Source organism: Tachyglossus aculeatus, chromosome 22 (genome assembly GCF_015852505.1).
Source record: "Tachyglossus aculeatus isolate mTacAcu1 chromosome 22, mTacAcu1.pri, whole genome shotgun sequence".
In the NCBI taxonomy this organism is placed as follows: domain Eukaryota; kingdom Metazoa; phylum Chordata; class Mammalia; order Monotremata; family Tachyglossidae; genus Tachyglossus; species Tachyglossus aculeatus.
In genome coordinates this window covers 20,613,082-20,638,015 of record NC_052087.1, presented here as the reverse complement: position 1 = coordinate 20,638,015, position 24,934 = coordinate 20,613,082, and the positions used below count along the sequence as shown (strand labels likewise).

Here is a 24,934-nt window from a genome sequence, read left to right as displayed (position 1 = left end):
TTACCAGCCACTAGGCACCCTGTTGGGGTGGTTAGCAGTGCCAGAGAATCTTGGATTACCAAGTCTGTTCTGCTAAATACGAGAGATGTTTCCAGGTTTGGCCAATATGGAATTCACCCAGAGAAGAGGCAGAGGTCTTTCAAAATTATCTTTATCAGTTCTTGATTTTCATTTATGTGATTCCTCTCCTAGCTATTGTGCCTCATTTTAAGCTTCATTGTGAATTTCAATGAACAAAATCATAGCAGCAATAGTCTAGTGGCCTAGTTCATTGATAAGAAAATCAAAAAGCTGCGTGGCCTAGTGGAAAGAGCGTAAATCTGGAAAACTGACGACCTGGGTTTTAATCTTGGCTTCACCAATTGCTTGCGGCGAAACCTTGGACTTCTCGTCACCTCAGTTTCCTCAACTGTAAAACGGGGATTAAATACCTGTTCTTGTTCCTACTTAGACTGTGAGCCAACATATGGTGGTACAGTGACTCTGTCCAACTTGATGAACTTGCATCTACCCCAGCACTTAGAACAGTGCTTAACACATAGAAAGCACTTAACAAATACCAGAATCATATAATAATTCAGGAATCTATCTGCTGAACTAGATTTTCCAAGTGTGTAAACTCAGGGTTACTTGGCAACCCAGAAGATGGAAGGAGTCCGTGGGCAGGGAATGTGTCTATTTATTGTTATATTATGCTCTCTCAAGAGCTTGGTACAGTCCTTTGTGCACAGTAAGTGTGCAATAAATATGACTGAATGAATGATTGAATGAGTTTAATGCAGCTTCCAGGGAGCCAAACACTCCCTGGGAGAAGTCTGTTGCTACTTGAGTGGCAGAGCAGCTCCTCCCCTTTCCTGCCCTGAGAAGACTGTAACAATATGAGTTTCAAAAGACAAGGAGTGCAAGGCAGAGAAATGAAGAGCTAACCCCAGAACACTCTGCAACTGGATCTGAATTGCTGATTGTAATCAGCTATGGAACCCAAACATTTTTTTGAATCTCTGTTTTAATGGAAGTCACGAGATCTCAGCATCACAAGGGGGAAGTGCCAAAATGTCATGAGAAAGACTCTTGTGGAATGTGCAGCTGTACGGGAAGTACCAGGATTCCCTCAGCAAATACTGTTCTGGGAGTTTTCCTTCCCATCACCCTCTCCTCCAGTCTCCTGGTCAGAAGCTGACCCCTCTTCTTTCAGAAAGCCTCTTGTCCTCCTGAGGTCCCCCAAGCCATACCCATCACTTGCCAAGCTGGTTTGATCGTCTCAGAGCTGTTGCCCTACTGAGCCTTTGGGAACTGTTTGGGGCCCATGAACCTGCCACTGATGCATTTTTCTCTTTCTGGGTAACCTTGGAGAGGGACTCTGTATACTCATTTCTCCTGCATGAGGCTCCCAGGTGGCGATATATTTAAGGGTTACATCAGGAGTCTTCTCTTTATTTCCACTGGTTCAGAACTTGAAGCGAATCTGTCTCCTCCACTAGGTACATTTAACTTTGTCCAGTCCCTTTTACCCTGCCCAAGGAATATCTGACATTTAAAGGACTCTTGGTAGACACTGAGCTTTCTCTCCCAACCCAAACTCCCTTCTGAGATCTGAGAACATAAGTTGGAGTGGTCTTTGAATCCTGAAGAAATTTTCAAAATTAAGAAGAAAAAAAAAACCCACCAAATTACACTGATTCTTCAGGCTGGCAGCCACCTATAATAACTCTCCAAGACAGCCGTCTCCCAGGGCGAGGGAGCATCAGCCTAAAGTAGGCCCTCAACTGGCCAGAGTCTAGTTACTGCCAGTTAGGCCTAGTTTGTGCCCGCAGGCCATGACAAGCGTCCCTTTTGTTTCTCTTGCCTTTGGCTGGGATTGGTCAGTTTGGTTGAGTTGGGGCAGCTTTCCTAGAACCTCTCCTGATGGATGGAGAAGCTGCATGGGAAGGGTTGGAGCCTGTCAGTGGAGGCTTCCCAGTTTTCCCTGTGTTCCCCACCCTTTTCTCTGGGTTCCTAATAGGTTCAGCACTTTCACCCCTAGGTTTGGTATTGAAAGCAAGGATCCGTCTGTCATTCCCCCTCCCTACCCCCTCCATTCCTTTTCCTCCCACCCTTAGTTCCTCTCTCTCTCCTTCCCTTCCTCCAGTTCTGTTTACTTGAATCTGCCAAGAGAAGAGACCCAGAATCAGGGATTAAGGGAAGAGTTTCAGGTTTAGGAAAAGCCCAGGATAATGCCATCAAGTCCCAGGAAGAGAGCAAAAGAAAAAAATAACAAGAGACAATTTGGGCTGGATGTTTCAAAGGAATAACAACACTTTAAGAAATATGACATGCAGTTTCAAAGCCAGGAAAAAGATAGGCAAACAATGTCAATTACAACAAGGGAACTTGTACTGAAGGAAGGAAGATGGCCTTACCCACTACAACTATTATGACACCACTTCCTGTTCTCTGAAGATCTTAGGTCACTGTTGTATTTCTGGTTTAGTTATGGGAAGCTTACTGTTTAAATACCAACTGCAAAATAATCATGTGAACTTAACCTTTTATTCATAGAGAGATCTGGTTTGGTCCCTCACCAGTTGAATTTCTGAAATAGTCTTACCCCTAGGTTATCCCATAACTAATACTATTCTCAGCTCATACCATTTTTGTGTAAACTTAGTTGCTTACTAATCACTGGCATCAACTGCACTTTCTAAAGATCATTAACTTTAAATATAAAGTTTAAAGTCCTTTCTTCAAATGCTTAGTTTTGGAAATCTAGTTTGTGCTATTTACTTCTTGGTTCCCACTAATTCATTTTACTCACAGTCTAAATGCTTCAATTAATTGATCAATGGTATTTATTGAACACTTAATGTGTGCAGAGCTTTGTACTAAGCAGTGAGAAGAGTACAATCCAACAGCGTTGGTAGCCACATTCCCAGCTCACAAGAAGCTTTCAAGCTTTAAGACAGTCCTTAGACATATTAAAGCAAAAGAAGAAATCTCCAATGTACACCATGTATATTGCATGGCCCCCACCCTACCAACTCTCCTGATGATAGGTCTAATCAAAAGGCCGAAATATAAGCTTGTCTAATAAAAGAAGATTCCTCACTTCTATCCCCATGGATCCCCTTGGACAGAAGTCTAAATCAGCGAGTAACTTTTTACACAGTTTGAGTCAGTCTGAAAAAAAGGTTTATTGTTATGATTATTATTCATCATGACTAGGCCACAGGATTGCTAGGTGCTGTACAGAGCAGGGAAAAATCCTCTCCCAAGAAAAGCCATATAACCTTGCAACCAAGAAGGCAGATGCCGTCCACCATCCTTGCCGAAATCAGACCTGGCTCATAAGGAGCTTCTTGCAAATGGCCCCAGTTCAGCCATCAGAATAAACTGAATGTGCACAATAGATCGAGCCTTTCTTTAGGGGTTCTTTTTCACCCAGAAGTGCAAGAAAGCACTTTCAATCACCTCAATTTCCTCTTTCTGTAAAGGGACTTCTACACAGCTGACTTCAGGGAAGTGGGGATTGGACGGAAGAGTGTAAGTCCAGGTTAAAGTCCTGTAATAAACTTCCAGTGCAGCCTGTGGAAGAATGCTAACATTCCACTTCCTCAAACAGCAACATTTTTTCCAAAAATCAGTAAAAACCCCCCACACACTTTCCATTCAAATTTTAAGCACTCATTTCAACCTCAGGGATGCAGCTTGGCACATATAAGCGCTTAACAAATATTACAATTATTATTACTATTATTACAATATCTCGGGAAGGTCTAGGCTCTAAAAAACCCAGGAGGTTGAAGCCACCTCTAGGTTGGCTCATGAATGGGCAATGAAAGGCCTAAGCCAAATGAAAATCTGCAGACAAAAGTATGATCTCAAAAGGCAAGGGCCCAGTCTTGACTTCCTAAGCATGCCATATTCCTTTTTCATCACCGGAGAATCACTGGACTGTAGGCTTCTTGAGGGCAAAAGATTGTGCCTACTTACTCTATTGTACTCTCCCAAGCACTTTGTACATCTCTCCACAGAGTAAGAGCTCATTAATATGATTGATTGATTGATTGATTGAATGGGGCTTTCAGTGGTGCAATTGTGCCATTGCATGTGTGAAAGTGCTTCAGTGATGTTCAGTGGAACATTATTGAGAATGAGAATTTGGGCAGTACGGTGATCTGAAATTTGAAAACCAAGAGAGGGTAGTTTCTCTAGCTGTGAGATTGAATCCTCCCACTGTATATTTGGCACTCGAGTAAGTTCCCCTTAAAATACCACCAATTTTCATCCTACTCAGACAACTATCTTCTTTTCAGGATTACCTTTATATCACTGGCTACTACACTCAACCAGCATCTCAGGGGTATTCTTTTAAAGCCTTTAGCTTTCCCTCACAGACAGAAAAGTACAGACCTTTCCAAGAGCTGGGTCTTTTTTAATGTGTCATCCATTGATGAATAGGTAGACATGGTGTTTGGCACTCCATCTCTGGTGGAGCATTAAACTGTAGGATATTTGAAGTCAGGGATCTTATATTTTCTTTCAGGGATCTTATATTTTCTTTCATGTGATCCTCAAACTCCCAGGACAAGCTAAATGCACCCAGTAAGGGTCCGTTAAGACTACTGATACTGATACTAATCCGAGTTCCTGTGATGGGTGTCCAGAAATACTCAATTCCACCTAAAACTGACTTTTTAGTTGTTGATACACCATGGCACCTCTGTGCTCATAAACTATGTTAGGGCAAAGTCTGGAATTTTTATAGGGCAAATGTCCACTTTCAGAGTTTGTCAGATGGTGAGTTTTTGGAGGGTCTGTCTGTCACTCTAGTCAAAGCCATCCTGAACTTTAACATATATCTTTATTGACTTAATGACATCATTTTTAATCTTTTAACTGGACTCTAAGGAAGTTCCTTATGTTTTACGTCCCTAAACATACTACTTGTACTTCTGCTGACTACTGTTACATTTAGTTTGCCTCAGAAGTCAGACCTTGAAGAACCTCACACTGTTGAATACCACATGACCTACATTCCTCATTTAACCATTTTACTGGCAATACCAGTCACTTTAAAAATAATTCTAGAGATGATAAAACCAACCCACCAGTTTGCCTCATGGAACATAATCAGCTTCTGCCTGATATCAGCCCTGCTTACTTTGCTCAGGTTGAGGCACTTCTATCCAGATAATTCAAGGTAAATAACAAACAAAACCTGTTTGCAACATGGTTTTTTTATGCCTGAATTGCCCTGCTAATATTTTCTATTTTTCCTATTGGTTTGCTAATGTAGTTCCCATTTATATGGTAGAAATGCACAGTTTAGACTTTTAGACCCATTGTTCAACCTAGATAGCTAGTCATTGACAAAGCCACCAACCAGCAGTTCTATCCATCCTTGTGGCCCCTTATATATTAGAGAATTTACAGTCCAGTTTATTTTTGAAGGCATTTTTAACAATTTAATGTTTTGTGATACGTGTTTTCAATCTAGTAGTTTACAGGTACTTTCTTTCATAATACTAGTCTGTCAATAAATATACAAATCCGAGAAGAACCGGACATTGTAAAAAGGACAAATAATTGTTTGTTTGGTTTTTTACATATGGGAAAATCTACATTGCAATAAAAACACATTGCAAACTATTTACACAAAAAAGTCATGTCATGGTCTTGAATGAATGAGGATGGTTACCGTCTAAAATGTAAGTGCACAATTTCTGCAAGAGAAACAAGGAGCCACCTACACTGCTCTCCAACAGAATCTTGGCAAATTATCATCTCCATGCACTATCTGTTTCCTTGTAAATTACATTCCAGGAATATTTTCACCAGAAAAAGACATGCCAAAGCTGGGTCTAAACCAATTTCATTTTTCACACAGTACTAATTTAAGCACAGCCCTCAAGAGACATGGTTGATTTATAATGGCAGACTAAAAAGGTTACACTGTAGCTCCCCGACTGCCTTGCAACTGAGAAAGTGGTAATAATCCCATTTTGTAACAAGGCTCCGAGAGATTAAATGCCTTGCTCCGGTCGCACAATAAACCAGTGGAATAAGCAAGAATGGAATCAACGTACATGATAAAACAGAATGCCATACTGCTTCCAATGATAAAATGATAAAACAAATATTTTCCACGTTGGATCTATTGGTTGTATAGTAGTAAACAGCCCAGCTACATGAATTAATACCCAATAGGGGAGGTGGAAACCTCATTAGTCTCTACTCATTTTGGGAAAGGTATTTCAAGTGGGAGATCTATCGTAAACAATAGGCACTTTCAGACAAACTTTGGTCCTTTTTTCAGTTTCCTAGTCGAACCAAATTCATTTCAAGCTTGTGAAATCAAAACTCTCAGTTTTGGCAGAATAACAATTTCTATGTTGTATATAGGTGTGTAAGGATTGAGAGAGAAAGAGAGTCTATGTGTGTGTCTGTGTATGTTTGTGAGTAGGTTTTCCTGTCAAACAATATTTTCCTCATTAGGAGAGCCCCTTTCTTGCTTTCCATGGTGGTGGCCACATACTATACCATTGCTCTACTGGGATGCATTTGTCAGGGGGCAAAGCATCACTGTGACTGACCAGAAGGGTCAGAATACGTGAAGTCGAAGGGCCCAAGAGTGTTGTGATGATATTTCCAGATCTTTATACATATCTGAAGGAGAAATGTGTAAAGCTGGACGTGAATTTTCTTCCAGGAAATGTGTCCTTGGGACACTGGTCTGTTATCTGACCTAAATTACACTGAAGAAGTCAGAATTTTGGGCAGAAAACTAGCCAACATTGTCAGAGGAGAATAGCTCAAGGATTTTCCAAGGCCATTTTCCCTTTGTTTTAGTCCCAAAGTCAATTACTTTTATGAATCAGGCCCTGATAATTGACCAGAGAAATGTTACCAGAAATACAAATATCCACTCAGGCTGTAAAGGATCCTGATGGGTAGTTTACTGTGACCCATTTCCTAGATTCAACATCTTAAATTCCAAATAAAATTTATTTTAGTGGACTCTCTATTCACTGCACTGCCTAGAGGCTCTACTCTAAATGCAGTTCATCATGGTTTAGTGGAAGAAAAAGCTGCTATTTACTGGATTTCTCGCCAAGTATCAAATGCTAAGTCTGAATCTTCCCATTACTCAATTACCTCCCTTGTAGTAAATTAGGTACTTAGGAAGGCAAATGAAATGAAACCTGAAAGAGCGTGACCTTCAAGTTCCTGACTTCCTAAGAGAGAGTGATTTGGGCTTTGGGAAGAATAAAGCCTATTTAATTATAGATAAATAAGTAAAAAAAAACTGTGTAAAAGAAAAAAGAAACAAAGGTGTATTCAGTATTAAACTGGATTCTAGCTATTTACAGTTTACCTTTCATTTCCATTGCTCTTTCATAGGTTTTGAGAGTTGGAGGACTTTCTTCTTATTTCGGTAGGGATTATTAGTAAGATTGGAGTACAAAACAGCAGATGAAATGGGACCTAAGAAGCATGGGTCATACAAATTTAATGTGGCTTTTTAATAGTGGCAAGTTGCTGGAACAGCTGGTAATCAAACATTAAAAACCTCCGTGGCCCACCCCTTCCAATTAAAATTCTGAGGGAGAAGTTATAATTCATTTGCTTTAGAAATAATCATTTTGCTATATTTTTTGACCTGCTGCTAGATTTTTCCAGCTGTATCTGGGCCAAGGGTACTAAGAGCCTTAGACACAATGCAACCTAGGGATCACTGAACAGTATTTTCTTAGGTCAGTGAACCAGGTTGGTGGTCAATACAGATAATTTAGCAACTAAAGGATAACAGCACAAATGGTAAAATGGCAGAAATACGGATGTTTATTATGGATCAGCTTAAGAAAGCTTTCCCATTTTTCTGACAATGAAAACAAAAAACAAAAACCATACTGGTATAAGGATCTCCAGGGTTTTTTTTTTCCCCCAAGAACAAAGATAAATGGCTTACTAGAGTTAAATAGCTTTAACCTTTGGGCTCTCCCATTGTGGCTGCTGTGAAAAGGACTCTAAGCTTTCCAGAGGCATCAGAGTGGGCATGTATCTGGTACACCCTGAAAATGCCAAGAAAGTAAAATATGCTATATTCCTATGAATCTTACTGGTATACCTGCTTTGGGGGACCTCCTTTCTTTAAATTTTTGCTCTATATTACTAATCCTCTCTTTCATGAGTTTAAACTGGGGAAATTGACTCTCATTTCAGGAACTTCATTCTCACTTTAAATGAAGGACCCTGCTACCAGTTGGGGAAGTGAGGGGAGGTGAGAGAAATGTAACGAGTTTCAGCAAGCTGCCCTTCAGAGCACACATAGATGGAAGCGGATCTCTGGTAGGAGCTGGTATCTATTAAATTCAAGCAAATCTTGGGTTCTTATATCAGAAAGCAATGTCGATTTTCTAACTTGTACCTGAATTAGAAAAAAAAAAATAAAACCAAAGGAGGAGAAAGGAGTTTTGCTATAAAACACATCAGTAGCACACTGCATCTGTAAGTGTCTGTCCCAGTCCCATTGATTGGTGTTTTCCCCCATTTCTCCTGATACAAGATGACTGATGTTGTCTTCACATCCCAATCTTCATGTCCACGTTCTGCAGATTCCTGGTCTCATCAGTTACCGTGAACTCATCTTGCCCCGTCCGCTCATCTGATTGTTCTTTGTTCACCAAGTGCACCATTTCCTGAGATTTGCTGGCATCTCCATTTAGTCCACTCATCTTCCTCTCTTCCACAGCTCCATTGCTACGGTTAATCACCAGCTTTTTCTTCTGCCCACACCTAGTTATTAAAAAACAAAAAAAGCAAAACAGTTTTATAGAATTATTGGGGTGATTGGAGCCAAGACATATCTGTGGCTTTCTCAGGAAAGATTAAATAGCAAAGGAATTTGAGGGCAAGGTGGAACTGATGGTACAGGTGAAGAGAATATACCATGAAACTGCACATTCATTCAGCCAGGTCGACTTGTTCTTTAACATACCCAGTTCTTTAACATACCCTCACTGCTTCTCTTTGCCCTTTTGTACATATTGTTTTACATACTCTACTTGAGCACTTCTTGTTTGTCTCCCCTATTAGAGTGCAAGCTTTTTATGGGTAATGAACAAGTCACTTCTTTATTCTGAACCATCCAAGTGCCCCACCAAGTGGATGCTCAATTAATTCTATTATTATTATTTATAAATTATTTCACATCTTTTTCCCCTGCTACATTGTAAGTGTCTCATGAGCATGGATCATATCTTCTATTAAAAGCTACCAAGCATTTAGTATAGTGCTCTACACACAGAAAGTGCTCAACTGAACAATGCTATACTCTGTCAGTCTGATTCTCCCCACTCTTTCAGGCAGATACACATTGGAAGGTCAGGTTAGCCTGACCTCCTTCTGAGGAGAGGAATTCCAGCCCATAAAGTCGTTCCATTCTTGGCTAGCACAGGGGGGTAAAGGAGATGTGAGGAGTGGGGAGGGATCTGACAGTAGATCTCCAGGATCCTTGGGGAAAACTCTCTGGGTGAAGAGGTTTCCCTGGACACATAAAATGGCTGTTCCCTCGGCCTTCATACGGGCTTCCAGCCCACAGAACATTCATTCAATTGGATTTATTGAGTGCTTACTGTGTGCAAAGCGCTGTACTAAGCACAGACAATGATGGGAAATTTGAAACTGTAAGTCCCATGTGGGACAGGAACTGTATCTGACCTGATAATTTTGTGTCTAACCCAGCTCTTAGTACAGGTCTTGGCACATAGTAAGTATTAATAATAATAATAATAATGGCATTTGTTAAGCGCTTACTATGTGCAAAGCACTGTTCTAAGCGCTGGGGAGGTTACAAGGTGATCAGGTTGTCCCACGGGGGGTTCACAGTTTTAATCCCTATTTTACAGATGAGGTAACCGAGGCCCAGCGAAGTGAAGTGACATGCCCACAGTCACACAGCTGACAGTTGGCAGAGCTGGGATTTGAACCCATGACCTCTGACTCCAAAGCCCGTGCTCTTTCCACTGAGCCATGCTGCTTCTCTAAGTGCTTAACAAATGCTGCCATCGTCATCATCATCATTAACATCATCAGAGAACAGGAAAACCAAATAAACCTAGGTGAGTTTACCAAGCTTGACTTGGCTCATCTCTGGATAACTACTCAATTTCTGGGTGGCTCAGTCATCCTCCGTAAAAGGGGTAATAATACTTATCTACTCATAAGATGACAATGGGGGGGAAATTTTAAAAAATCAGAATTTTGCAACCATTTTATACTAAAGGGAAAATAATAAGGGAAAAAGGGAGGGTGAGGTCCCTTGAAACATTCTGAATAAAGCTATAGCTGCCACTGTCATAACGTGGTTGGTTGCTCACTTTACCAGCCTCTCTTTATAGAAAACAAACAAATCTCACAGTCTCTGCCAAGAGTTAAATGGGATAAAAGCTAAACTCTGGTTAAAATGGAGAATAAAGCATAACATTTTACACTATGGCTTTGCATACCTCAATGAAATTCATTATTATTAAGGGAAACACACACACACAATTTCAACCTGACAGAAGCTACAAGCATTTATACATTTGCATGTTTCAGTGCACTTCTCTCTACTGACTAAATACATTACATTTGCATGACTAATCTGGCAGTCTAATGATTTCCTTTCTTTTCTGAGTGCAGTATTAATTATAATAATAATAATAATGATGGCATTTGTTAAACACTTACTATGTGCAAAGCACTGTTCTAAGCACTGGGGTGGATACAAGGTGATCAGGTTGTCCCACGTGGGGCTCACAGTCTTAATCCCCATTTTACAGATGAGTAACTGAAGCATAGAGAAGTTAAGTGACTTGCCCAAAGTCACAAAGCTGACAAGCGGCAGAGCCAGGATTAGAACCCATGACCTCTGACTCCGAAGCCCGTGCTCCTTCCACTGAGCCACGCTGCCAAATGGTCATTTGGTATTTGTGTGTTTGAGTTGAACTGACCTAGTCTCAGATGACATATAGTTTCAACTGCAAACACTTGGTTCCTCTATGAGATATTAGTCTGTGATCATTGATGAACCATCTTCTAGACTGTGAGCCTGGTGGTGGGTAGGGACCATTTCTATATGTTGCCAACTTGTACTTCCCAAGCGCTTAGTACAGTGCTCTGCACAAAGTGCTCAGTAAATACGATTGAATGAATGAATCAGCCGTTCTCATCCTCCCATTGGTTTAGAGAAGGATCAGTCTGTCATCATTGGAATTTGTTGTTCCCTGCTCCACCTTTCTGCTTCCAGTTTCACTATTTATTTTCCCTGTGATGAGATCTAAATATTTTCAGAGTCAGAGGACCTGAGGTCCTAATCCCACCTCCTCCACTTGTCTGCTATGTGACCTTGGGCAATCTTCTTAACTTCTCTGTGCCTCAGTTACCTCAGCTGTAAAATGGGGATTAAGACTGTGAGCTCCTTGTGGGACAGGGACTGTAACCATCCTGATTATCTTGTATCTACCCCAGCATGTAGTACAGTGCCTGGTACATAGTTAGCACTTTACAAATACCATAAAAAATAATAACAACAACAACAAAAAGCATTGGTATTTATTGAGCACTTACTGTGTGCAGAGCATTGTACTAAGCAAACAGCCCAGCACAACCGCTCACCTCCCTTGGTAATGAACAATTCATTTTCAGCCATAAGAAAAGAACAGAGCAATTCATTGCATCTAGGCATCATCTTTCCCAGCTTGATTCAGGTTGTATTGGTTCACAGCTTTCTGTTTGTCTGTTTCTATGGAGATTTACTTTATTTGCAAGGGGGAAGGGGAATTGAAGTGAGCCCTAAGCTTTGAAGACAAAACAGAGACCGACATGTGGTTTAGCCAACCATAAAGTGCAGATTCCAGCTGCTCTAATGAACAACTGGGAGGCTATTCGTGAATCTTACCATATGGCTGACATTTCATCTCTGACATTTCTATAGTAACGCTGGTAAAGAAGAACTGTTTGTGAAACAAGATACGCGAATATAAACTACATCTAATCAGAAGAGACACAAGGACTTTTTTTCAATTATGGGGAATGTATATTTTGTTATTCAAAATAATAGAAAAGAGAAGGAAAACTCCAGAGTATAAATGATTCTTTGAAAGAAGGCTGTTCAAGTGAAATGATTTCAATTCAATTGATTAATTCTCTTCCAAAGAAGTCATACTTTTGACTAGCTTGTTCCTTCAGTCTCCTTTTAGCTATCATTCCTCTCATGCCCTGAAGAGAGCAGATTGTAACTCAGCAGCTTTTCTTCAGCAGTATTATTTACTTATCTCATAACCTTGTAACTTTGTTCAGAATTGAATGGCTTGATTCTATCAGATGATTAGAAATGTTTACTCTGTTGTTCTTGGCATAAAGCTTAATGTTAGTAACCATTGCAACAAAATCAGCAAAGAGGAGCACCAACAGAGTTACTGAAGTTTTTCCTAAATTTTCTCAGGGCTTATGGGGCATGGAGGGAGGCCAAAGATAAGGATAGTGAAAGAATTTTATATTAATCTGGGGAAGAGTGGGTCTCCTATCTAACTTTAGCAAGAGATCAAATGCAAACTTAAAATTCACCACTGGTCTACCACTACACTGAATTACATCTTTTAGCATTGGGTCGACAACATCCAAGTTATTTTGTTTCAGGGATTTTGTAACCTAAGTTCTTCACATAGTCTGTTTATTTTGGACAAAGCTGTCAAAATTCCATAATGCAAAAATGTGCTTTTAAATTGCATTTGCACACCACCTAAAATTATCTATTGATTTCAGGGATGGTTGAAAACTAATGTTGGTTGTGGTACAAAACTGAACAAAAGTTCAGAGATCATAAAATCTCGCCCCGTCCCTCTCTATACAGGGCTACTACTCAATCATCCCAGAGAGATAGGTGTCTAGCCTATATTCAAATACTTTTGGAGAAAGAAATGCCACAATTTCTCTTCAATCACCCGCTTTAGTATTCAATAATCCTCACAGTCAGAAATTCTTCCTTGTAGCCTTTCACACCCTCCAAAGGTTTTCCCTGACAGCCTTCAGAGAATATAAAATCAGTTTGATTTAAAAACTATTCGCCAATTCACAACACTCTGGATTTCTGCAAAGCCAATAAAGCGTTTCACCACTCATTCCTCTCCAAAGAGAGCAAAATAGTTATGGTTTTAAGTGACATCTCATTAGATAATTTTCTTACCTTCTCCTGCTGTTAACAGCAATGCAGACTGCGAGAATCAAAGCCAAGGCCAAGAGGGATGCTAATATGATGAGCCATTCTAATGACAGAAGGGAAGATAAAATATGCAAATAAAATATGCATTTAATTCAGCATAAAATCCACTCGAATATCTATTTTACAATGTGATAAGCTAGATTCCTTTCTATTTAAAGGACAAATTTTTTTCAGTTGATTATTTGGGGCACTCAGGTGTAATACACGCATGGAAATTATCAGTTCAAAATGCTGAATTTCAGTTACCTCCAATTATGTTACTCCTCAAGACACTTTTCTCCCATTCTCATGGCTAGCCAGTGGCCTTACCACTGATCAGAGTCTGGCTAGAAAAGCAGAATAAATCAACTGCAACAAGGGCCCAGCTTCAGAATTCTTAAGGTTTAAACTTTCACCATGTCAGAGCACAAGCTCTGCCTGAGCTGGGCTAGCCCATGGATCTCAGCCAACCCAGTGTTTGGGCAAGCTTGGACAGGACAGGGCTAAAACAAACCCCCAAAAAGCTTGGGCTGGAAGAGAGTTGCCTTTTCCCCTCCCTATTTCAGGGCCCTGAGGGCCAGGGGGTGCTGTGGCACAGATGGTGCAATTGGGAATGTGCAATGAGTTCATGCAGGCAATTTTCCCTTTGGACTGCTGGGACTGCAGGTCCCGATGGTAGTACTAGCTCCCTGGAAAGTGAGTCCCTTTAACCCCTGGCAAGTGTTGGGCCAGGAATGGAGCTCAACACAAGGTGGTCTGAGCCTGCCTCTGATCAGGTTGAACTAAAATATTTGGGGTTGTACAGAGCCTTATCAGACTACCCCGGCAGAGATTGTGAGTTCCCATTTTGGACTTCATCACTGCCTTACTTACTCGCTCAGCATGGCCTGTTTCCTCATCTGAAACATGGCATAAAAATACTGACCTTTCTGAGGAATAACTAATTAAAATCATTGGAAATTCTGATGCTCTAATAAACTGCTCCTCACTGTTATCTGTAACAGTAAAGTGAGCAAGGAGCGTGGCCTAGTAGAAAGGGCCTGGGAGTTTGAGGAACTGGCGTCTAATTCCGGATCCATTTCCTTCTTGCTGAGTGACCTTGGGAAAGTCCCTTCACTTCTGCATATCAATTTCCTCATCTGTAAAATGGGGATTCAATACCTGTTTTCCCTCCCACTTAGATTGTGAGCCCCATATGAGGCAGGGACTGTGTCTGACCCAATTATCCTGCATCTATCCCAACACATACTATGGCATTTGGCACAGAGTAAGCACTTAAGAAATATCATCATTATCATTATTAGCAATACAAGTAGCAAGTGTTTTTCTTGGCCAGGCCTATGGAGCTGAATCGTGGGGAGTCTATACTTATGGCACTGAACTTCATTTTGTTCCATTTATGCTACAAAAGGATTGTGGGAAATTCAGTGGTATCAGGTGTGGGTGACCACAAGATCTCTCCACATGTTAAACCTACCTGGAATTTGGGGCCTCCTCCGTGGAGCAGTGGTAGGTTCAGCATTTTTCCTCCCTTCATTGGATCCTAGAAAATTAGAAACACATATTTTAGCTACTTTCAAAGAATATTCAGGAACTTCTTATACAATCTCAAGTTCTTTAGCATTCTTTGAATTGTAATAAAAACCCTAACATAAAATCATCCTTCTGTTTAGCACTGGGCTTTGGAAATGTGATTCATTCTTCTTAAAGACAAATGAGAATTCTCTCCTGAGATAGGTCCATGACTCTCTCAGCTTCCCACCAATGCCTAAATTCCTCCTAAGTTACTCCTAAAGAGTGATTCCAGGCGAGGAGAGAGAAGGTGAATTGTATGGAGCTTATCGGTGTCCAATTAGTCACAGGCTACAGGGGAACTCATGTCTCCTAGTGATCAGTTACACAGTCAGTCCCCTCTTCGCTTATCCTCTTGACTGACATCAGATGGCTCCTTTGAATCAAATCACTCAGTAAGTCAAAGGTGACATCTCTAGGTTTTGAAAATAATAATTACCTGTTCTAGAAACTGCATATGGTAGAAATGATTGTCATGTGAAAAATATCACATTACAGCAATGAGGGTTCTAGGTGAAGCATAAAGATTGAGTATAAAATCTATGTTTGAGGCTAAAAGCTGAAAGATCTTCTGATCTTTGAGTACAAAATAAATATAATGAAATACTCTGTGTATGGAAAGTACTATGAAATAGCAAAACTATGCCTCCCCTTTCAGTTTCTTTTGAATTTCTTCCTCATTCCTCCTGAAGGCAGGCAACCAACTAGCAAATTCTAAGAACGGTTTTGCTTTTTAGAGCCATAACAACTCCATCCTTCCAAAAGCTGCCCTAACTGACTCTGATGACTCAGTCACAATCAGACCTTGTACTTGGCAGTTGGAGGTCAATCAATCAATGGTATTTATTGAGCACTTACAGTGTGCATAGCACTGCACTAAGCGCTTGGGAGAGTAAAATACAACAGAGTTAGCAGACATGTACCCTGCCCATAAGGAGCTTACAGTCTAGAGGTCATGAAAATAGTTATCAATGAGAAAGTTCAGATTCCCAGGGGGTCAGTGAAATGGAGTCTATAAATGATGGCCTCCTACTCCAGATGGCCCTGGGGACCAGAACTGCCTCAACATTCATGGTGAATCATTAAGTTGCCTGGGTGTTCTTGAAGATTCATTCATTCATTCATTCAATCGTATTTATTGAGTGCTTACTGTGTGCGGAGCACTGTACTAAGCGCTTGGGATTCTGATCTTATTTACAAATCTTCAGTCATATGACTTTTCCTGATGTATTTGAGATCTGGAGCCATTATAGATGGTGAGTTTGGGATGACAGCAATTTTTAATCATCAAATGACTCACCTTATTTAGGTTGCTAAATTATCACAGCACAATGCATTATCTTGTTTTCTGGAAAAATACATTTTTTACCTCCAGTATTAGAAAATAATAAATAGGAGCCATGAGTTAGAGCAGGAGTTTAACCTAACAAGGAGGGAACAGTTTTTAAGTAATCTTTCATATGGAGAAGGGGTTAAGTGAAATTCCATTCTCTTTCACTTCTATCTCCTCTTAAGAGAACACAGAACACTTCCCCATTATGTATGGGTGAATATTTCACAATATGGGAAAATCCATCTCAGAACCTAAAATGAACTTGCCCAAATGGTTGTCAAAAGATAGCTAAATATTTTAATTTCTGAAGGCTACAAACACTCAAGGATTAGATTTGAGTTGCTTGACTGGAGCAAGGCTGCCTCTGTGTTTAATGTTTATAACCTATTAAAAGTGGAGAAAACCACTTGACTGTTCAATGTATTTGCATGGAGAAAGAGCTGTTCTCAGAAGCATATTACAAAAACATATTCTACTTGTAGATAACCTCAAATGGTCATCTATTCCCATTGACATCAAGGAGAAATTCCTAACCATTGGCTTTCCAGCATTCAATCAACTCTCTCTCTTTGCTATTTATCCACTGTCCCCTCCCTTCACATTATGTTGTCTCATTCTTGCCTCTCCTGCCATGGGTCTCTTGTTCATACACTAACCACTGTCTGGAACTCCTTCCCTATTAAAATCCAATACTTCACAGCTCTATTAGTCTTCAAAGGCCTTCAGAAGTCACATCTCCTCCAGGATGCTTTTCCCAAGTTATCTTTCTTCTCCCCAGTTCATATCTCCCAACTGCCATTTCAAAATTTCTCACCCATCTAAAGACTAATTACATTTCATAGCACATAGTACTCTGTTCCTTAAGCCTAACTCCTGTAGATATCTCTTTACCTACTTCCTCTACCTGCAATTTATTTTAGTGTCTTCTCCCATGATTAATAGTAAATTCCTTGAGGGTGGGGAGCATGGCTTCTATTTCTATTGTAAATACGATTGAATGAATGAATTCTCTTCAATGCATAGTTCAGTGCTTGGCACATAGTAGGTGCTCAACAAATATGATTAGTTCTCACATTCTATCGATGCCACTATCTTAATTTAAATATTACCAATTGTTATCTTCATCTTTAGTTCTTGGCAGAGATTTTTAGTTTTTGTGATGGCGAAGGCCTGGGATACTTACACATATGCATTGATAGACTGTCACTATGTTTTTTTATGGTATTTTTTAAGCACTTACTCTGTGCCCAGCCCTGTACTAAGCACTGAGATAGATACAAGATAACTGCATTGTACACATTCCCTGTTCCACATAGGGCTCACAGCCTTAATCCCCATTTTATAGATGAGGTAACTGAGGCACAGAGGAGTTAAGTGACTTGCCCTAGGTCACACAGCAGAGCCAGGGTTAGAACCCATGACCTTCTGACTCCCAGGCCCAATATCTATCCACTAGGCCATACATCTCCTCAATGTCACAAATGATTGGAATTAGCAGAATATTGGAAAAGTCAAATTTATGTTCATAGGCTCTTTCATGAACTGAGATATTGGAGAAGAAAGGAAGTAGAAACTCAGGGACATCTCCTGATTCCTAAATCCATCTCAAAGGTCACAAATGATCCCCTTCTTGCCAGAAGGATTCTCTTAAGCTCCCTAATCATCGAGTCACAATGCGCTGTAGCCTTCCTGTTAGATAGGTTGCCAATTTGTACTTCCCAAGCGCTTAGTACAGTGCTCTGCACATAATAAGCACTCAATTAATACGGTTGAATGAATGAATGAATGAGGGAGGCCCCGCCCACTCACCATGTCCATTAGTGATATCTGCGACTGGCTCCTTGGTTGGTTGATGGAAATCCTCATCTGTTAAAATCAACAATATTACAGTAAATTTAAATTGCACCATCATCTGTGAGTTCTCTTTCCTTTGAATTCCAGTTATGAAGAAAGTAAAGCTTTATTTTTTACCAGTAATCAAGCAAAAAAAGCATAGGAGAGGGAGTTCAACTCTATTATTCATTGCTCACCTCTCAGTTTACTTACTGGAAAACAGGAGTCCCTTAAACTGAAATCTAGTGAACTGAAACAAAGTATTAGGAATAACAAATAAGGAAAGAAGCTCCAGGGTAAATCCAAAGTGGCAAAACCATATGCCTCCATCTGAAGAACTCTTCAATGAGGTTTACCTGGACAGGAAATGTGTCTGTTTATTGTTATATTGTACTTTCCCAAATGCTTAGTACAGTGCTCTGCACACAGTAAGCACTAAATAGGTATGACTGAATGAATGAATTGTCCAGGTAATGGGATTTTTGGCTGGAGTTACCTGCATAATTTACTAGTGCAGTTCAGACCTTTTAGTCCTGGAGTCACAAGAGATTTATCATCTCCAGTGCATGAACTCTGGGTCACTGAATTGACGAATGTATATTTCATTGAAGTGAAGTAAAAAGATAAGAGATTTGAATGCAGTCACGCAAATTGGAATCACATGTGTGTCAGCAAAAGAGTATTACACTTGAAAGGCAATACATTAGAGAGGCCTTAGTCTTTATTGAAGATGTTTGATAAAATTGCAATAAAAAATTCTGCAGTGTTCATCATTAGATTCAGCAATTAACCAACCCAAAAGTCCTTCCATCAAAGTCTCAATATGAAGGCAATCATCAACTAAGATTAAATTATCCCAAATTAGGATCACAACCAGTTTAAAACACTGTGGTGAATATAAGGAAAATCAGTGTCAATGAGCACAAATTCAATCATTTTTCGATTAGGTTGCTTTGCCATTACCACCAACTAATCAGAAAATTGAATTGTGAATTATCTATCACCAAGAGAGTCCAGATTTGGACAACAGGAGCATGCATTACTAAGATCAGCAACAACTGGTTGCAACAGATAAATCAAAATTCCACATTTCTCGATATCGTATTTGAAAATCCCATTAATTACAGGGTGAGAGATTTGATAAAATGGCTATTATAATTGATCCTTAATAAAACCTAAAACATCTGTACTGGCACAAGGTCAACATAGTCCACATTTTTAGGGTAGGTTGAGTTAGGAGAGGCGGCTTCTTTATTGAGCCATTCTGAAGAAGAACCAGTTCCCCATAAATTTTGTATTGAAAAATGACCACAACTTTTGTCTGCATCTATATAATGGTTCAAATAACCATAAACTTAACATCTGGAGAATCACCACTATCCCTACCATCACCACAACCACTGTTCTTGAGGTTTTAATTCTTGGCATTGAAAAAACAAAGAAGAAAAATGTATAGGAAGATATAGTTTCCCTTAGGGTATTCAGTAGTTTCATTCTTTTAGGTTTCCATAAATATTATTATGATTTGATAATGACAATCAGATTATGACTGGCTGGACATAGAGATTAATTATCCTATTATCTGGATATGTCAAAGTGGGTTTTCTTTCGGGCCCAAAATATTAAAATGATGAAGAACTTGAATTAAGCAGATGATTTTTTTAATATAGATCACATATGTGACAAGTAGGGAGCATTCCAGCTGATAAACATTATTAACAATCCTGGAAAATGAAAGTAATATGGAAACAATAGGTCCCAAGCTGTCCATGCAGGAGTCACCAAATTATCCACAAGCAAAGAAAATCAAGTGCCACACTCTTGGAAATGTTAGTTCATTATTTCCATGCCATTATTCCTTAAGGGCATAGTAAAATGCCACTCAGATTTATCAACAGTAGAAATGGCAACAATTTGAGTATAAGAACTAAATATTAATCCTTACTTGATGATACTGTAGATTGCTCTGTTCTGCCAGCATTGTGCAGAATATGTGTTTCAGTGGTTGAACGATGATGGGGTTCTTCATCTAATACAAGGAGGATGAACTGATTATTAGCACTCACTTCCTGAGTCACTGTCTGCACTTTTCTATCTCCTTTTCTCTAGTCTTGGAAAGGGAGAGGGACTAAACAGGAGCTTGACTTGGCCATGCTTTAAAAGTAATCTTAAAATAAATAATTTGCTTTGCCTGCATGGGTCAAACATTTTTGCTGTAGAGAAATGTTAGATAGAAAAGCCCATCTTTGGCTTTTTAAGGAGAAAAGCTAGCTTGAGTGAGGTGTGACATGCAGTTAGGATCGAGGTTTGGAGTCAGGTTTCAGTAGTTCAAGAGCCAAGTACAGTACTGTTCATATTGTAAGCACTCAATAAATAGCATTGATCAATTGATGACTGTAAGCTCATTGTGGGTAGGGAATGTGTCTGTTTATTGTTATATTGTACTCTCCCAAGTGGTTAGTACAGTGCTCTGCACACAGTAAGCATTCAATAAATACAATTGACTGACTGACTAGTGTTGCCTCCAGGCCCATCCTAGTACCCTGAAAATCAGTATATACCCTTTGTGACAACTGGATCATGGGACAGTACTCCAAACAATCCAGTAAAATACAGAACCTAAAACAGGACCGACATCAGCAAGTGTTCTTGTTCTGTGCTACTGGGGGATTACTATAAATTATACTTGCAGGTGCTTTCTTGAGGGCTAATTTAGTGATTCTACTTTCACTCCAGAATAAGGTTTGATATCAGACCATGTCTCTACTTGTGGGGTAGAAAAGAGGGAAGATAATTTCTTGGTCCAACCCTGCAGATATAAGATTTATCAGCCTACATGATTTCTACCAGGCTTTCCCAGACATAAACCTGTAATTCTGGTTAAATATCTGATGAGCAGAAAAATCAGTGGCCTGAACAAGGCCAATACTATACCCACACATTTTTAATTAAACATCTGACTTGCCTTCGGCTTGTTTTGTATTGAATAATGTCTTTCAGAAAACCTATGGATCTATGCAAATAATCTGGCCAGCTAACATAAGAAAACTGTAGTTTGAAAAATAATACTTCAGGTGCCTTAGCAATTGAAAAGACAGGAAATAGCCAAGCCACCAATAAAGAAGAGATAAAACTGATGGTTTACAGATATAGTCAGAAAATCCTGCAAAGTTCACCACCACAACCACCACCAGGAAGTTTCAGTCAGGAGAACTGCACATCTACCAGGCCTTCACCAAGGAAAACTAAGGATCATAGAACCTTGACCAGTGCAAGTGAAGACTCTTGGGTGACAGACACAGACCCACATGATCAGCAGAGACAGAAACATTCCCTATACAATCATCACAGAGTCAAGAACCTGCATCTCATCCTTCTCACCTCAACTTCATCACATCACATCACAGGTATTTGAAAAATATGAAAAGCTATTCATAACAATGTGCTGGGCTCCTTTTACCTCAGATGAATGAAAACCAAGCAGCTAATGACCTAATTACCTGTATTATCAGCAAAAGGGTCTGCAGGAACAATAAATTCAGTAACTCCAGATGACAGAGTGTTTGAAGGGAAAGTTGTTATGGGAGTCTCACTTTCATTAGTGCTTGGGGAATGATAAAGAACTCTTTCCGAGGGATCTTGGGTTGAGTCTTCTGGAAGCTTTTCACCTCTTCTACCTTTGACATCTGTTATGAGGATTGGTTGATCATTTTTAATTCTAGTCTTTGTATATCCAACACCCATGCCCATCTTACCTTCATTTCTTATTAGTACCACAACTTGTTTTTATTCATTGCAAATAATAGAAGCAGAAAGGTGAAGGACAATCAAAAAGAGCACATCATCCATTTTCCAAATCAACAATAGCTTCCCATTGCTCGAGAAAACATTTTGGAAGACCAAAAAATGGTAGTAATAGATTTAGGCTCAGCACTGCTGCAGAGGAATTATCTAAATCAATCTCTGTCCCACAAAACCAAAGAAAGTACCACACGTCATTTTCATTTTCGCCTAATTACCCCAGATCAGATCTTGTTTCTAGCTAGATGCTAGACACTCTGAGAATGAAGAAATGTGAACTAACCATTGACTCCCCAAAGTGAGCACATATTCCATGTATTTATCAATTTAGAAATATTACATTAATACCATAAATACCATAGCATTATACTCTTCATTATAGTAGCCAGAAAGCAGAGATTGTGAGTCAGAATTGTAATCACTGATGCAGATCAGAATTACAGACACAAAACATCAAAAATGACTTTCAAATTGGTGATAAGAATGATGATACTGGTGCAAGATGCAGATTATTACCTCTGATAGTTTTACCATCTATTGCAAATATAAAGCGATTCATTATTATTTAAAGATTAATTGGCCTTAAGTTTACAAAAATTATCATGAAAGCAAAAGCCACCAAGCCACTCACAAAGGGCTAAGATACCATCACCAGAATCACTGCACCCCCAAAAGCCAAGAAATGCCCGATTCCACAGAATACCAGCTCCAATAGCATGAATGCCAGTTGATTCCACTCACTTCCTTCACCATAGACAACAGAGGATCACCCTTAATTTAGACTAGCCAATAGCAGAAGCAGAATGAGTGTTTAGGAAAACCACTGGAAGTTGTTATTCTTACACTGAGTTGTTGGAGGGTGCATCGTGGTGGTTTCCTGGACTTCTTCCAAACCTGAGTTTGGACTGGAGGTACTGTGCCTGAGATTGTGTTCTGTGAGGATGAGGGTTGACTCAGTTGTTAACATTTCCTTGTTACATCATTCCCTACCCTTTCACCCATCCATCCAATCCACCTTTTGGTTTCAGAAAATTTTCTTGTCTTGAATAGAGGAAAGGAGGCAAGTGGAAGTGTTCATTGGCAATGTTCACCCAAATCACCACCTCCTATTTCTTCTCCTGCGGAACCTCTTGTTAAAGAAGACATTGGTTGTGGTATTCCCCCTTTGTATAACATCATGCGCACGTGTTTCTTCATATATCACATTGTGCCATATCCATTAAGACATACATTGTAGGAAGATCATTTCCTAATTCTGCTGCTACTTTCTAAGAAAAATTTGTAGTGAAAACTTGTGCTTTGGCAGAACTAAGTTTCACTCTTCTTAGAATAAAATTCATTGATTTCAAGTCAGGTAGGGAAAAAAGAGCAGAATAGGACTCCAGAACTAACAGAAACCAGAGGGCATTACCACACATCCCTAATTAAAGTTTGTACGCTATCATTGGTTAGCTGCTGCTCATGAATTATAGGTAGGTGCCAAGATAGAGGTGTCTTCCTCTTTGTAAATTTCAACAAGCTGAGCAGAGCACTGATCCCACCACAATCACCACAGCATCAAAGAAAGAAACGTTCTTAACCTTTAAAAAACAATTTCTTGTCTACTCTTTTTAATGGTATTTAAGTACTTACTATGTATCAATCAGGCCCTCTACAAAGCACTTGAGTAGATTCAAGTTAATCAGGTTGGACGCAGTCCCTGTCCCATGTATGGCTCACAGTCTTAATCCCCAATTTACAGATGAGGTAACTGAGGCACAGAGAAATTAAGTGACTTGTCAGCAGATAATTGGTGGAGCCAGGATTAGAATCCAGGTCCTTCTGACTCTCAAATCTGTGCTGTATTCACTAGGCAACACTACTTCTCATTCAGGAAGAGTAACAATTCATTTTAGGTGAGACATAAAGGATGCTGATTTTGTTTCTCTTGTACCTTCTGGAAAGAAGTAAACAGATGAACAGAATCTGAGGCCTAATGTCTTTTTACTATTTCCCTCTAAGACATTCTCAGGCCATGCTTTATTCTAAATGTTTCTCTCATCCTGAAGATATGTTTCTCTCCACATCCAGAGGAGAGGCAATTTCTTTACAATATCTCTCACCACATTAAAATAATTTGAAAAATGAGTATGCACATAAATTCATACCTGGATCCATGCCAATATATAGCAAGGAGAGGCAGCATGGCCAAGTGGAAAGAGCACTGGGCTAAGGTTTAAGAAAAATCAATTTCTAGTTCTAGTTCTTTCTCTGGCTTGCTGGGTGACTTTGGGCGCGTTACTTGTTCTGATTTTACAAATAAGGAAACTGAAGCAGACAAAAGGTAAAATATTTGTTCTCTGCATCCCTTACATTTGAAATTTGTGTGGGTCATGGACTGTTCAGTCTGATTATCTTGTATCTGCTCCAGAGCTTAGCAAACAGTAAGTACTTAATACTGTTATTATTATTGAAGAGATAACAACCTGAACACTATTGTCATGGGGTGTTGATGAATTCAGGTGTAATGGTTTCAGTGATGTTTTTGCAAAGTTAAAGTTACTTTTTGGGTTTCCTACTTAGGAACAATGGCTCAGGGAAAAATTCCAGAAAGCAATTTGTAAATTCTCTTTAGAAAAAAAGAAGTCATAAGGACTTTTGTATGCATATTTATCGACAAATGAATGACAGCTAAAAAAGCAAAAAAACCCATATAAATTATAATGCGAAAATGAATAGAAGCTTTCAACATTATCAAAGGCATTATACTGTAGGCTTACTACTACTCCTTACTACTGAAGGCTCTGAAAAACCTTGTCATTTGCTGGAACTTGTATTCCAGCTTAGTGTACAGATTTTTAACATACCATATGTTGACATTCAAACTGGTTGACCTCTTATGACCTCATTACCTGATGGGAAATATCCAGGAAAAATCATGGGATCTTCAGGAGACTTCTCCTCATTCATTGGGGTGGTTGAAACAGGGGACCCATCTTCCAGGGGACCTTGGGTTGTGTGATCAGGAAGATTTCCATCCCTGGTATGGTCCACAGCTGCTATGGTGATGGTGGAATCAATTGTGAATCCTTCATTTGCAGCTCACAACACTCACCCCAAGGGTCTCCCTAGTTCTTGCTATGCATTCACCTCATCCTTACTTGTTAATAGTCTGGCTAAAAGCTACAGCAAGG

General features: G+C 39.6%; 1 protein-coding gene across 10 annotated transcripts in view; it reads right to left on the bottom strand.

The window, feature by feature from the left end:
• Nucleotides 1-3,151: 3,151 nt before the first annotated feature.
• The window catches only part of CD44 (CD44 molecule (Indian blood group)), a 90,641-nt gene continuing 68,858 nt past the window's right edge, over nucleotides 3,152-24,934 (bottom strand). For 7 of the 10 annotated variants that reach the window (XM_038764149.1, XM_038764153.1, XM_038764152.1 and 4 more), the window contains 8 exons: nucleotides 24,653-24,799; nucleotides 22,605-22,694; nucleotides 21,461-21,646; nucleotides 19,906-19,989; nucleotides 17,937-17,993; nucleotides 14,700-14,765; nucleotides 13,208-13,286; nucleotides 3,152-8,775 (listed from right to left, as the gene is read on the bottom strand). In XM_038764149.1, coding sequence (XP_038620077.1) covers nucleotides 8,562-8,775; nucleotides 13,208-13,286; nucleotides 14,700-14,765; nucleotides 17,937-17,993; nucleotides 19,906-19,989; nucleotides 21,461-21,646; nucleotides 22,605-22,694; nucleotides 24,653-24,799 — 923 coding nt within the window. In that variant the 3' untranslated portion in view covers nucleotides 3,152-8,561. The remainder of the gene's footprint in view (nucleotides 8,776-13,207; nucleotides 13,287-14,699; nucleotides 14,766-17,936; nucleotides 17,994-19,905; nucleotides 19,990-21,460; nucleotides 21,647-22,604; nucleotides 22,695-24,652; nucleotides 24,800-24,934) is intronic. The other 3 variants (XM_038764150.1, XM_038764151.1, XM_038764156.1) reach the window with 3 other exon arrangements.